At 48.0% G+C, this 12,500-nt stretch overlaps 1 protein-coding gene across 3 annotated transcripts in view; it reads right to left on the bottom strand.

The window, feature by feature from the left end:
- The window catches only part of magixa (MAGI family member, X-linked a), a 38,062-nt gene that overhangs the window by 14,131 nt on the left and 11,431 nt on the right, over nucleotides 1–12,500 (bottom strand). For all 3 annotated transcript variants that reach the window (XM_076741505.1, XM_076741503.1, XM_076741504.1), the window contains 12 exons: nucleotides 12,442–12,500; nucleotides 11,139–11,312; nucleotides 9,545–9,740; nucleotides 9,200–9,270; nucleotides 6,517–6,684; nucleotides 3,958–4,127; nucleotides 3,735–3,834; nucleotides 3,174–3,345; nucleotides 2,193–2,823; nucleotides 1,084–1,147; nucleotides 726–920; nucleotides 308–598 (listed from right to left, as the gene is read on the bottom strand). The exon at nucleotides 12,442–12,500 is cut by the window's right edge and continues 61 nt beyond it. In XM_076741505.1, the coding sequence (XP_076597620.1) occupies nucleotides 308–598; nucleotides 726–920; nucleotides 1,084–1,147; nucleotides 2,193–2,823; nucleotides 3,174–3,345; nucleotides 3,735–3,834; nucleotides 3,958–4,127; nucleotides 6,517–6,684; nucleotides 9,200–9,270; nucleotides 9,545–9,740; nucleotides 11,139–11,312; nucleotides 12,442–12,500 (2,291 nt within the window). The remainder of the gene's footprint in view (nucleotides 1–307; nucleotides 599–725; nucleotides 921–1,083; nucleotides 1,148–2,192; nucleotides 2,824–3,173; nucleotides 3,346–3,734; nucleotides 3,835–3,957; nucleotides 4,128–6,516; nucleotides 6,685–9,199; nucleotides 9,271–9,544; nucleotides 9,741–11,138; nucleotides 11,313–12,441) is intronic.

Below are 12,500 nucleotides of genomic sequence, written 5' to 3'. Positions count from 1 at the left end.
GCGTCCTCTGAGGATGACTCATCCACGTAAATACAAACAATCCGGACTGTTCCTCCAACATCAACAAGACAGTTAAATGGTCTCTTCCACTGCCTCTGAGCAGAGCAGCATGTGTTAAAACTGTTCAAAAACTATCAGACTACCCCAAAACTACCCCCCCCCCCATCTTCAGATTCTCCTGACAAACATCAAATTTCATTTTCTTCAGTATCATAAAAACAGTCTCATTCACATGAACTTACTGTGAAAGCCTTAATATTTGGCCTGTAGTGTAAATAAAACCCAGATTAGATTAACTGAGACTCACCTCCATTTGTCACTTCCTGAGAGGCAATGACGAATCCAAAGCCTTCTCCTGGACGCCTCCTCAGCTCCACCTCCATGGTCTTTACTCCCACTCTTCCGTCCTTGGCCACTGCTCCCAGTGCTCCTCCCCCACCTCCCCCTCTGACTGGAGGAGGCCCACCAGCACTTTCCTCTACTCCCAGCAAATCACGTGGCTCTAAGGTGAGCGTCACAGGAACTGAGTCCAGGAAGCTGGTGCTCTGGATGAGGGCTGAGGCTGGGGACCCGTTAGGCATCTGGGCTGGAGGGACTCCTGGAAAACAAGGAGGAAAAGGACTGATGGGAGCGGATGGAAAAGGAGGACGCTATCAGTGTAAACATGACAAATTAAACCTCGGCCTTGCTCAAAGGCATGCAGCACGAGGCAGGAATGTAGTTACCTTGGTGGGTTCCTGGGGCTGGTAGGTGTCCCTCCTGGGGACTCTCCAGGGCCAAGCCGGCCTGGGTGAGTGGGGGAACGCCCCCCACCAAGGCACCCGTGGACGGTGAAGGCAAGTCGGCTAAAGTCAGAGGGTGGGATGAGGAGGGCAGGGGCTTGTAGAGGTTGGGGGTGACGAATGGGGAAGAGATGGGACCTGAGAGAGAGAGAAAGTTATGACAGGAAACAGGACACCTGGTGTCACCTGTAACTCTACTAATGCTTTTATTGATGCCCTATAATCAAATGTCTTTAATTCAGTTGCTACAACTGAGAATCATCTTTGAATAGATTAGAGGGGTTCAGATGTTCAGTTGTACCTCCTCTGTAGACCAGGAGTACTACCTCTCCCTGTTTGGTGTGTTCTTGCAGGACTCTCTGGACCTGAGGAGAGAAATGTACCAATGGTTGTTATTTTTTAAGGGTATAAATGGAAACTTATATGGTGCCCCATATCCTAATACTGTTTCGAAGATGTCCCATCCTGTTGTGACAGTCAGGAATTCAGTCATCTGGGACCAACAGCCAAAATATTGCTATTAAGATTAGCCATAGCGACTAGCTAGCTAGTAATTTACTGTACACACTGTGGGGTGTATCTGTGTAACAGTTCAGATGTTCTTGGAAATCCAGTCCTTTTTTTTGTCTCCCTCTAGTTTCATCTTGTCTTTGTGAGGTCATGAAACACAGACCTCTGCAGTTCTGGTACAAAAGATTGTGCTCATGTTGAAACATTTCCAACTTTATGTCCTCAACACAATTTGCACCTGTTTATGTCGACTTCTAACACACCTGTGCCTGCTTTAACATTGTTAATGAACCGACTAACATAGCAGGACAACCTGTTTGTTTTCTTGACATCCGAAAGGACTGTTCCTTTAGGGGTCAACTCTGAGACTGTGCCGACAGAACAAACCACCGTACATGAAACTAGTCTTCATGGTTCAACAATGCAATGTCTTAACGCCTCAATATGTTTCAAACAAAGGGCTTGTCAGTCTTTAACTATCTTTATGATGGTGAAATTGGGGGCAACTATGTCAATTTTTTACTTTCTGTGACACACAGTCCGACAATCAACAACTTCATCCTTCACTTTTAAACTTGTAAACTACAGACATGAACACCTTCCAGGAGAGACTCTGAAAACATTTGTACAATTCATGATGTCATGACTGAAGAAGGTCACCACAGAGATCTTGTGGATCAAGTGGATGCAGCCAGCAGGAGGTTGGACAGGAAACTTTTCACAGACTACACGTGGTAAGACACATTCAAATATTTTAGTTTCTATGAAACCTACTGAGGCTTTTGGAGTGACATCTTGGCAATGATTCCTCTAGTGTGATTCTGGGTAGCCAATCAGAGTGAAGAATTCAGAATCATCGACCCTGACTGTTTGGGTGTTGGATCAGTAATAATGTTTTACCTGGGAGAAGCTGAGGCTCTGTACGTCTGCTCCGTTGATCTTCACTATGGCGTCCCCCGGCTGCAGCGAGGGGCAGTGCCTTCGATCCCAGACCCGCCTCACTATGGCCAGCTGACCTCCTTGCCCCCCTGCTGTTACACTGAACCCAAGCCCCCCACTCTCACTGCGCCCGAGGGCTACTGGTACAAGCTCTCCACCAGGAGCTGAGCCAGGTGACCCCACACTGAGGGGGAGCTCAAGCCCGGAGTTACCCCGGCTGGCTGGGGAGGGCGCTTGGTGATTGGCGGGACAGCCATTGAAGCCGCAGGGTGGGACGTCTCTGGGTGGGGTCAGGGCAAGGGAAGTCTGGGGCATTGGTGGGCGCTGCACGGGAGCGCCAGGAGGTGTGGAGGAGGAGCTGGGGTTGTTGGTGGTGGGGCTGGTGGAGTTTTGGAGAAGGCCCGTCTCTGGCTGAGATAGGGGTAGTTTGGACAGAGTATGAGAGGACGAGGAGGTGATGGGGAGTGTGGAGGAGGAGTTGGGGAGTGTCGACGTAGACAAATCACTCTCTGATGACTTGGAGCTCTGATGGTGGAGGAGGGAGGAGGAGAGGGCGGGGAGAGTGCTGCTGTTGTAGCGAATCAGAGAAGACCTGTGAAGATGAAGGGGAGCAGAGGGGAGACACAAATGTTTATTTTCAAGAAGATCATTATGAAATACATAAATTATTACTACTACTATTACTACCTGGTCCCAGACCTCAGACGAACCCCCCCACCACATATCATTCAAACAAAGCTTGTGTTGTTCTTATTGGCTGCTGTTTCCGTGCACGTTCCATCAATCAGAGCTTTGTAGGTGGGATTAATCATGGATGACAGTTTGCAGCTGTCCAGGTTTTGACAGTCATCTGTGTCAAGGTGTGTGAGCAGACTGAACTTCTTCTAGCACTTTTGCTATTGTCGCTAACACTGCTAATGCTAACGCTGAAGTTCCTCTCACCTTCGTGTTCCAGCATTGGACAGGCCGCCGTCAGAGTCGCTGTGATTGGCTGCTGTCCTCTCTGGAGGGGGTGGAGGACCCAGTGGGGCGTCAGAGGAAGTGGGCGTCGGTGGGCCTGTTAACCCATTTGTCATTGGCTGAGCAGTGTAGGAGGGTGGAGTTTGGCTCAGTCCTGGATTTTCAAGTGATTCCGTCAGTAATTATTAGTTAGTTAACTGATTGATTATCAAATTAAAAATGTATAGAGAGATGACAGGTGGATGGATATATAGATGAACAACTCATTATAAAATGTGTGTTAAATTCTGTGTTGCCCTGAAAGCAGATGCTCATGTTCATGTTCATGAAAGGAAGTTTCATAAAAGCAGAATAATGAGATCTTAGCAGATTGATTGGATGTTAATTTAAAATCAAAAACAAACATTTCTGGCATTTGATTTTACTGGTTTGAAGTGTGACAGCAGGCCACTTTGTCCTCAGCTTTTCTAACTTCAGGGCATTGAACCTGTGAGTCTGATGACGTGGACCTTGAGGCTAACACAGACGTGTCATCTTCCTGACCTGGCGTGCTGCCGTTGGCGTCCAGCGGTCGGCTGTAGGTGAGGTGTGTCAGGCTGCGGTTTGCGTTGGGGGGGTTGGGGGGCTCGCTGGGAGTCTGTGGCTGTTGAAGGGGTTAAAAAGTCAGATACAGGGTTAGTGTATTATTCAGGGTCACTGTTCATGCAAAATAATGAGCACAGAAATCGGAATAGTAGTAAAACAGTGAATGAAATACAGTGCGCACCGTCTCCAGACTCTGTTTGGGACACCCATCGGGGTTATAAAGCATCGGGTATCCTCTCCTCAGCACCACATCCACGCTCTGACCCATCGGCACTGACTTCAGCATCTCCACCACCTCTTTATGGGAGCGACCCAACACGCAGCTGTCATTGATGTAGACCAGGATGTCCGCTGGAGGACCAGAGACCAGGACACACGGTCAGTCTACAGGTTGTTGTATCATACTCTGACATGTTGTCAGCGTCTTGCTCATCATCGAGGCTGAGAGGACCTGGAGGTGAACAGTCAGACTGCAGACGTGCTGCAGTACTCCAGTGTTGTTAAACATTAAACTGTTTTTGTGTTGATTCGTCCCAAACAGTTGATGTACACACTTTACATTAGCTGTACGTTAGTGCTAACAGTGCTAATGTACCCACTTTACATTAGCTGTACATTAGTGCTAACAGTGCTAATGTACCCACTTTACGTTAGCTGTACGTTAGTGCTAACAGTGCTAATGTACCCACTTTACATTAGCTGTACATTAGTGCTAACAGTGCTAATGTACCCACTTTACGTTAGCTGTACATTAGCGCTAACAGTGCTAATGTACCCACTTTACGTTAGCTGTACGGTAGTGCTAACAGTGCTAATGTACCCACTTTACGTTAGCTGTACATTAGTGCTAACAGTGCTAATGTACCCACTTTACGTTAGCTGTACATTAGTGCTAACAGTGCTAATGTACCCACTTTACGTTAGCTGTACGGTAGTGCTAACAGTGCTAATGTACCCACTTTACGTTAGCTGTACATTAGTGCTAACAGTGCTAATGTACCCACTTTACGTTAGCTGTACGGTAGTGCTAACAGTGCTAATGTACCCACTTTACGTTAGCTGTACATTAGTGCTAACAGTGCTAATGTACCCACTTTACGTTAGCTGTACGGTAGTGCTAACAGTGCTGTAGTTTTTTCTCAGATTTTTTGTTTTGTTTTGTTTCTCTGCTGTTGGACATTTTTCTGCTGCTGAAACTCTCAGCTCTCTTTCCCAGGAGATTTCATGAACTCTGTGTGTGTGTGTGTGTGTGTGTGTGTGTGTGTGTTACATTCCTGACTATTTATCCTCAGTGCATGTCAGCAGGTCTGACAGGGAAAGAAAAGAGGCTGTGTGTGTCGGACAGATTAAAGAGAATGTGTGTGTGTGTGTGTGTGTGTGTGTGTGTGTGTGTGTGTGTGTGTGTGCGCGCATGCGTGTGTGTGTGTGTGTGTGTGTGTGTGTGTGTGTGTGTGTGTGGATTAGCTGTAGATCATGAGATTGTGTCCCTGAGGAAAAATAAAGACCTGGGAACTAAACAGCAGCATAATCCTCCAGAGGGAGCGAGAGTTTGTTTAAACCTGCGTCCATGTTTCACATCAGCTGAACGCGTCGCAGCGTCTCTGGTCTGTCTGTGCAATTAAGACATGGACTCTTTTCACTACGGTCACAGGACAACAGAGCTTTGGCAGTGGACATGACTGACTGATTGTCCTCTGACGAGTCATTAGAATGAGACAGGTCAACCCGTCAGTCAAATAGAAAATGTGAGGAGGCCTGAGGTGCAGCAGGAGGGATCTTTGTTATCTCATTCAGGGAAATCCATCAGATTTCATGTGTTGTTGTTACTGAGTGAGGACAGACCGACCTGCCTGTTGGGCTCACAGCCGTCTGCTCACTGATCAGTAATAATAAGACAGACCAGGACTGAAGCGGTTCTGCCTGACACATCAGATCTGGACCTGTCTAGAACAGGATCCCTGATGCCGGCCCAGTTTTCAGGGTGATCCAGTGGATTAGAACGTTCAGCTGTTCAGCTTATATCCAGCAGAAATCAAATCTTCACAATCAGCTGAAGGTCAAAGGTCGTTTCAGCACGATGGCATGAAACATGACGGAAATCTGTCCAAAACATCAGAATTACCCAAAAAAGACATCAACTCAGCGTGAACGACCTTCTGAAACCAGGAAACTATTGTCTCAACAGGTCCAGATCACATGGAAGGCTGTAACCTGATTGGCTGCTGTCTTCTTCTGCAGGATGGACCCCAACACATTTCTCTGACTGTGAGTATACGTTAATCTTCCTGTACCTGTGCTGACACCTGTACCTGTATCAGTAGTATTAATATTATATAAAACACTGATTTAATATTCGTTGACGACACACATCCTATTTGACATCACATTAAGAAAAAAACACGCCCAAACTTTATTTAAATTGAATACGCAGTGAGTTTGTTTTACGATGGCTCTACTTCAAAGTTTTTGCCTCGATATGTTTTATGTGTTTTCAAACATACATGAAGTTTAACTCACGTCTGAATCTCAACATCATTTCTGTGTTTTTGTTCCACGATTCCCCAAAATTCTGAACTATTCTTAAATTCAGTGATAGTTTCTTAAAATCAAACTTAAACTCTTTCTGAATCACTTCCTGTCCTGACAGTGGGACGTCCTCCAGGTGTGACACCTGTACAAGCTGCCTGGCTCTGTGTAACTGATGTACTGACAGTAGTACTGATAGTAGTAGTCTCAGTACCTGTGTTTAGTGCTGGTGGTCCTCCAGGTGTGACACTGTACACCTGTAGAAACTCTCTCGGTCGACTTCCTCCGACGATGTTGAAGCCGAAACCTCGAGGACCTTTAGACAGCCGAGTGTGGATGGAGTAACCCTTCAGCTGACTGGGCTGCTCCGTGAACTCTGGGACTGAGACAGAGGACAGAGATGAGATCACTGAGAGGACAGCAGAGGACAGGTGAGGACAGCAGAGCGTTTTCTGTCAGAGGACATTAAACCGGTTCAGAGGGGTCAGCTGGTCTCCTTTGATCCTCCAGGACCAGACAGTGTTGAGACCTGCTGCAGCGTGAACTTGATTCACAGTGAAGAGGACACCAGAGACAGTTTGAAGATCTTTGTAGACCAACAGAATGTACAGGCGACATCTTCTGACTGCCAACGACTGCTGGCGAGCTGCCTCACACAGCCAGCAGCGATGGTCTGGAAGTGTCCACAGCTCTGAGCCTGAAGGAAGATGATGGACCACATCCACAGCTCTGAGCCTGAAGGAAGATGATGGACCACATCCACAGCTCTGAACCTGAAGACAAGATGATGGACCACATCCACAGCTCTGAGCCTGAAGACGAGATGATGGACCACATCCACAGCTCTGAGCCTGAAGACGAGATGATGGACCACATCCACAGCTCTGAGCCTGAAGACAAGATGATGGACCACATCCACAGCTCTGAGCCTGAAGGAAGATGATGGACCACATCCACAGCTCTGAGCCTGAAGGAAGATGATGGACCACATCCACAGCTCTGAACCTGAAGACAAGATGATGGACCACATCCACAGCTCTGAACCTGAAGACGAGATGATGGACCACATCCACAGCTCTGAGCCTGAAGACGAGATGATGGACCACATCCACAGCTCTGAGCCTGAAGGAAGATGATGGACCACATCCACAGCTCTGAACCTGAAGACAAGATGATGGACCACATCCACAGCTCTGAACCTGAAGACGAGATGATGGACCACATCCACAGCTCTGAGCCTGAAGACGAGATGATGAACCACATCCACAGCTCTGAGCCTGAAGACGAGATGATGGACCACATCCACAGCTCTGAGCCTGAAGGAAGATGATGGACCACATCCACAGCTCTGAACCTGAAGACAAGATGATGGACCACATCCACAGCTCTGAGCCTGAAGACGAGATGATGGACCACATCCACAGCTCTGAACCTGAAGGAAGATGATGGACCACATCCACAGCTCTGAGCCTGAAGGAAGATGATGGACCACATCCACAGCTCTGAGCCTGAAGACGAGATGATGGACCACATCCACAGCTCTGAGCCTGAAGACAAGATGATGGACCACATCCACAGCTCTGAGCCTGAAGACGAGATGATGGACCACATCCACAGCTCTGAGCCTGAAGACGAGATGATGGACCACATCCACAGCTCTGAACCTGAAGGAAGATGATGGACCACATCCACAGCTCTGAGCCTGAAGACGAGATGATGGACCACATCCACAGCTCTGAGCCTGAAGACGAGATGATGGACCACATCCACAGCTCTGAGCCTGAAGACGAGATGATGGACCACATCCACAGCTCTGAACCTGAAGGAAGATGATGGACCACATCCACAGCTCTGAACCTGAAGACAAGATGATGGACCACATCCACAGCTCTGAGCCTGAAGACGAGATGATGGACCACATCCACAGCTCTGAACCTGAAGGAAGATGATGGACCACATCCACAGCTCTGAACCTGAAGGAAGATGATGGACCACATCCACAGCTCTGAGCCTGAAGACAAGATGATGGACCACATCCACAGCTCTGAGCCTGAAGACGAGATGATGGACCACATCCACAGCTCTGAGCCTGAAGACGAGATGATGGACCACAGGATGTGTCCACTCAGCAGGTGAGTCAGTCAAACAGGCTTTGTGCCAGCCAGCGTCTCTCAGCGTGTCCACGCTTTGGTTTTTGTCTCCTGCGCTGGAGTTTGATTCCAGTGTGAGGAACCTACTGATGGAGAAATAAATAAATAAATAAAAATAAATATCACCTGTTTCCTGTTTTTAAGATGTGGAAGTTAAATTCCTGATGAGGTCATGTGACCTCAGTTAAAGCTGCAGCAGACTGTGCAGGTGAAGAAGACAGAGAGGAAGATGAGTACAGTAAGTCAACAGGATGTTAATGTGACTCTGTGCTGCCCCCTGCTGGCTTTCAAAATAAAGGTCATATACAGAACCAGGAAGTGAATTTCTCTGGTCCTCAGACTTTCAACCAGAAAAAAGGTTGATTTAACATAAAAATCTAAAAATATAATTTCACCAAAGTCACATTTTGGCCTCTAAGTTTTTATCTGAAGGACAAATTCATCGACTGTTTGTCTGAACACTTTATCTTGAACCTGCAGTTCTTTGTCTCCCCCTGCATGCAGAAAGAGGAACTACACAAACACTGTCAGCATGCCGATGACACCATGCTCCTCTGTCCTCCTCCGTCCTCCTCCATCCTCCTCCGTCCTCCTGGCTTCTGTAGTCTACTCCTTTGCTATAGAGTAGGCTACACTGACACACACTGTGATTTATATGTGAAAGTCCCTCACTGCAGGTTTACTATCAATCAATCAATCAATCAATCAATCAATCAATCACTCAATCAATCAGACTAACAGACTCACGTTCTGTACAGGAAGTCGTGTCTTTGCTCTGAGCTCGTGGGTCCAGCCAGCTGGTCGTCTTCGAGTTATGACTGAAAGAGAGACGTCGTCAGCATCAGCATGTCTCTGAAAACACCTGAGGTCACAGTGAATTCTGGGTAATGTAGGAGCGGTGTGATTCATCAGAACCTAAGTGTTGTTTCAGATAGTGACACTCTGAAAGATAACCTCCTTCTCACGCACCAGACTCCATTGAAAAAACATTGAATTTAAGCCTTGAACGAGCTCAGAATCTGCAGCTCAGCTGACAAAATGAAAAATGTGATTATTGATGATCAATCGATCAGCATCAGCATCATCACTTACTCGATGTAGTACGGCTCCCCTGAATCACTGAATGCCATCTCCCAGTTTTCAGGCAGCGGACCTCCTCCTCCTCCTCTTCCTCTAACTGCTCCTCTTACTCCTCCTCCTCCATTCTCTGTTCCCTCCCGACTCCCAGCCGCAGTCTCCCATGATTGGCTGAGAGGCAGAGTGGTGGGCGGGACTCCGGCTGAGCCCGCTAACAGAGGGAGAGGTGTGTGCGTTAGTTTGATTAACACAGCATCGTTTGCTGATCCTGAGCTCAAAGTGATGATACAGAGCGGAGCTTCGGTCTCTGACTGATGATCTGTGATCAGCAGAAACCGACGACAGAATGATTATTGATCAGTCACAGCTGATACAAGCGGCAGCCGGGGGGGGGGGGGGGGGACGCTGCGTCCTGAGTGTTTCTACACTGAGCTTTGATCATGAGACATGGAGACGGGACATCAGTGAGACATTCAGGAGAGAGAGAGAGTGTGTGTGTGTGTCTGTGTGTGTGTGTGTGTGTGTGTGTCTGTGTGTGTGTGTGTGTGTGTCTGTGTGTGTGTGTGTGTGTGTGTGTGTGTGTGTGTGTGTGTGTCTGTGTGTCTGTGTGTCTGTCTGTATGTCTGTATGTCTGTCTGTGTGTCCCTGTGTGTGTGTCGGTGTCTGTCTGTGTCCCTGTGTGTGTGTGTGTCTGTCTGTCTGTGTCCCTGTGTGTGTGTGTGTGTGTCTGTCTGTGTCCCTGTGTGTGTGTGTGTGTGTCTGTGTGTGTGTGTGTCTGTGTGTCTGTGTGTCTGTCTGTATGTCTGTCTGTGTGTCTGTGTCCCTGTGTGTGTGTGTGTCCCTGTGTGTGTGTGTGTGTGTGTGTGTGTGTGTCTGTGTGTGTGTGTGTGTGTGTCTGTGTGTGTGTGTGTGTGTGTGTGTGTCGGTGTCTGTCTGTGTCCCTGTGTGTGTGTGTGTCTGTGTGTGTGTCTGTGTGTGTGTGTGTGTGTCTGTGTGTGTGTGTGTGTGTGTGTGTGTGTGTGTGTGTGTCTGTCTGTCTGTCTGTCTGTGTGTCTGTCTGTGTGTGTGTCGGTGTCTGTCTGTGTCCCTGTGTGTGTGTGTGTGTGTGTGTGTGTGTCTGTCTGTATGTCTGTCTGTGTGTCTGTGTGTCCCTGTGTGTGTGTGTGTGTGTCTGTGTGTGTGTGTGTGTGTGTGTGTGTGTGTGTGTCTGTGTGTGTGTGTCCCTGTGTGTGTGTCCCTGTGTGTGTCCCTGTGTGTGTGTCCCTGTGTGTGTCCCTGTGTGTGTGTCCCTGTGTGTGTGCCTGTGTGTGTGTGTCCCTGTGTGTGTGTGTCCCTGTGTGTGTGTGTCCCTGTGTGTGTCCCTGTGTGTGTGTGTCCCTGTGTGTGTCCCTGTGTGTGTCCCTGTGTGTGTGTGTCCCTGTGTGTGTCCCTGTGTGTGTGCCTGTGTGTGTGTGTCCCTGTGTGTGTCCCTGTGTGTGTGCCTGTGTGTGTGTGTCCCTGTGTGTGTGCCTGTGTGTGTCCCTGTGTGTGTCCCTGTGTGTGTGTGTCCCTGTGTGTGTCCCTGTGTGTGTGCCTGTGTGTGTCCCTGTGTGTGTGTGTCAGCACACACCTGACAGTCCGCTGTCCTCCTCGCTGTTGTCTCCTTCCTCCACAGCTTTCTCCAGGTTACTCAGGGATTTGCTCCTCGTTCTGAAGTTCCTCAGCAGGTTTCGGTGTTCCTGGTACGTGATTGGTGGACTCTCTGGACCGATGTGGACTGGACGGGGTGTACCGTAGTAGTTCCCTGTCAATGGAAATATTTACTTTTAGCCAAAAATGAACCACAAAATGTGAATTTCTGCATTTCAATATTAACACAGTTATTTATTGAAAACAGAGCAGAAAAAAAGACACAAAAACCAGAGCAGACAAAGAATTGAGGAGGGCTTTGGACCAATCAGCACTGAAAAGACGTTCGGTGTGTTCAGAGGTATTCACGTGTGAACTCAGTTTCTATTTCAGTCTCATTAATCCCTTCAGATTAACACAGCAGAGAGACATCGTGGGTTAAAGGGAGACATGATGGAGGACAGAGGAGCAGGTTTTCTGTTTGAAGGATTAGAGACAGAAAATCCTCTTTTCCTCCTCAACGCTGTTAAAAAGTCGCCTCACTCAGGGCGAGAAAACGGCGAGCCACATCAATGATGAAGACCCCAGATGAAGGCCTTTCATCGTCCGTCTGTAAGATGACTGGATGACGGCGTGATCTGCAGGAGCTGCCGGGATTTAACGTAGCCAGGCTTTGATTTTGGATGGAGATCCAGGGATCTGCCATATTTACTCAAATACAGGCCTGTCCCAAATACAGGCCTGTCCCAAATACAGGCCTGTCCCAAATACAGGCTGGGCCATAAACAGGATGAACTCCTGGTTTCCATTAAACACAACGTTCATGTTTACCAACGTAATCAGCTCAGACCCTGCAGGTCTTTGTGTGTTCATGACTCAGTCAGTGTGTATTCTGTAGTAACACAGAAGTACCACAAGAGGGCAGCAGAAACATATGAAGTACTGTATACAGTAACTGAGCCAATTGGTTTTCATTTTGAACTCCTTTAAACTAGAAGAGAGCAGACGCTCTCCAAAAATCAGCGGCAGACTTCAACCAATCAGATGAGCAGGCTGCGTGTTGTCGGAGGAATCCGGTGAGGAGAAGAAAAAACACGTTTTCCATGAAGAAGAGCCGTTTTCTGCTCTTGTGTTGATGAAGAAATACTCCAAAATATCATTTGTCGTCTTTGTGCTGTTTTTAAATGTGGAGTTTCAGTGTTTATCAAATCATCACTTCCTGTTTCTGTTTTCGCTTCACGCGGCATCCGGGCTGGAGCGCACGGCCTGCCGTCTCTCGCTGTGGGTGTGTTTGTTTTTCACACCTTTGAACTTGCCGCTCTCCAGCAGAGCTCCGGACTCCTCCAGAGAGAAAAACTCCTCA

This window comes from Chaetodon auriga, chromosome 10 (genome assembly GCF_051107435.1).
Source record: "Chaetodon auriga isolate fChaAug3 chromosome 10, fChaAug3.hap1, whole genome shotgun sequence".
Classification (NCBI taxonomy): Eukaryota; Metazoa; Chordata; class Actinopteri; order Chaetodontiformes; family Chaetodontidae; genus Chaetodon; species Chaetodon auriga.
Note: the sequence above shows the minus strand (reverse complement) of the source record. Positions and strands in the feature narration are given on the sequence as shown.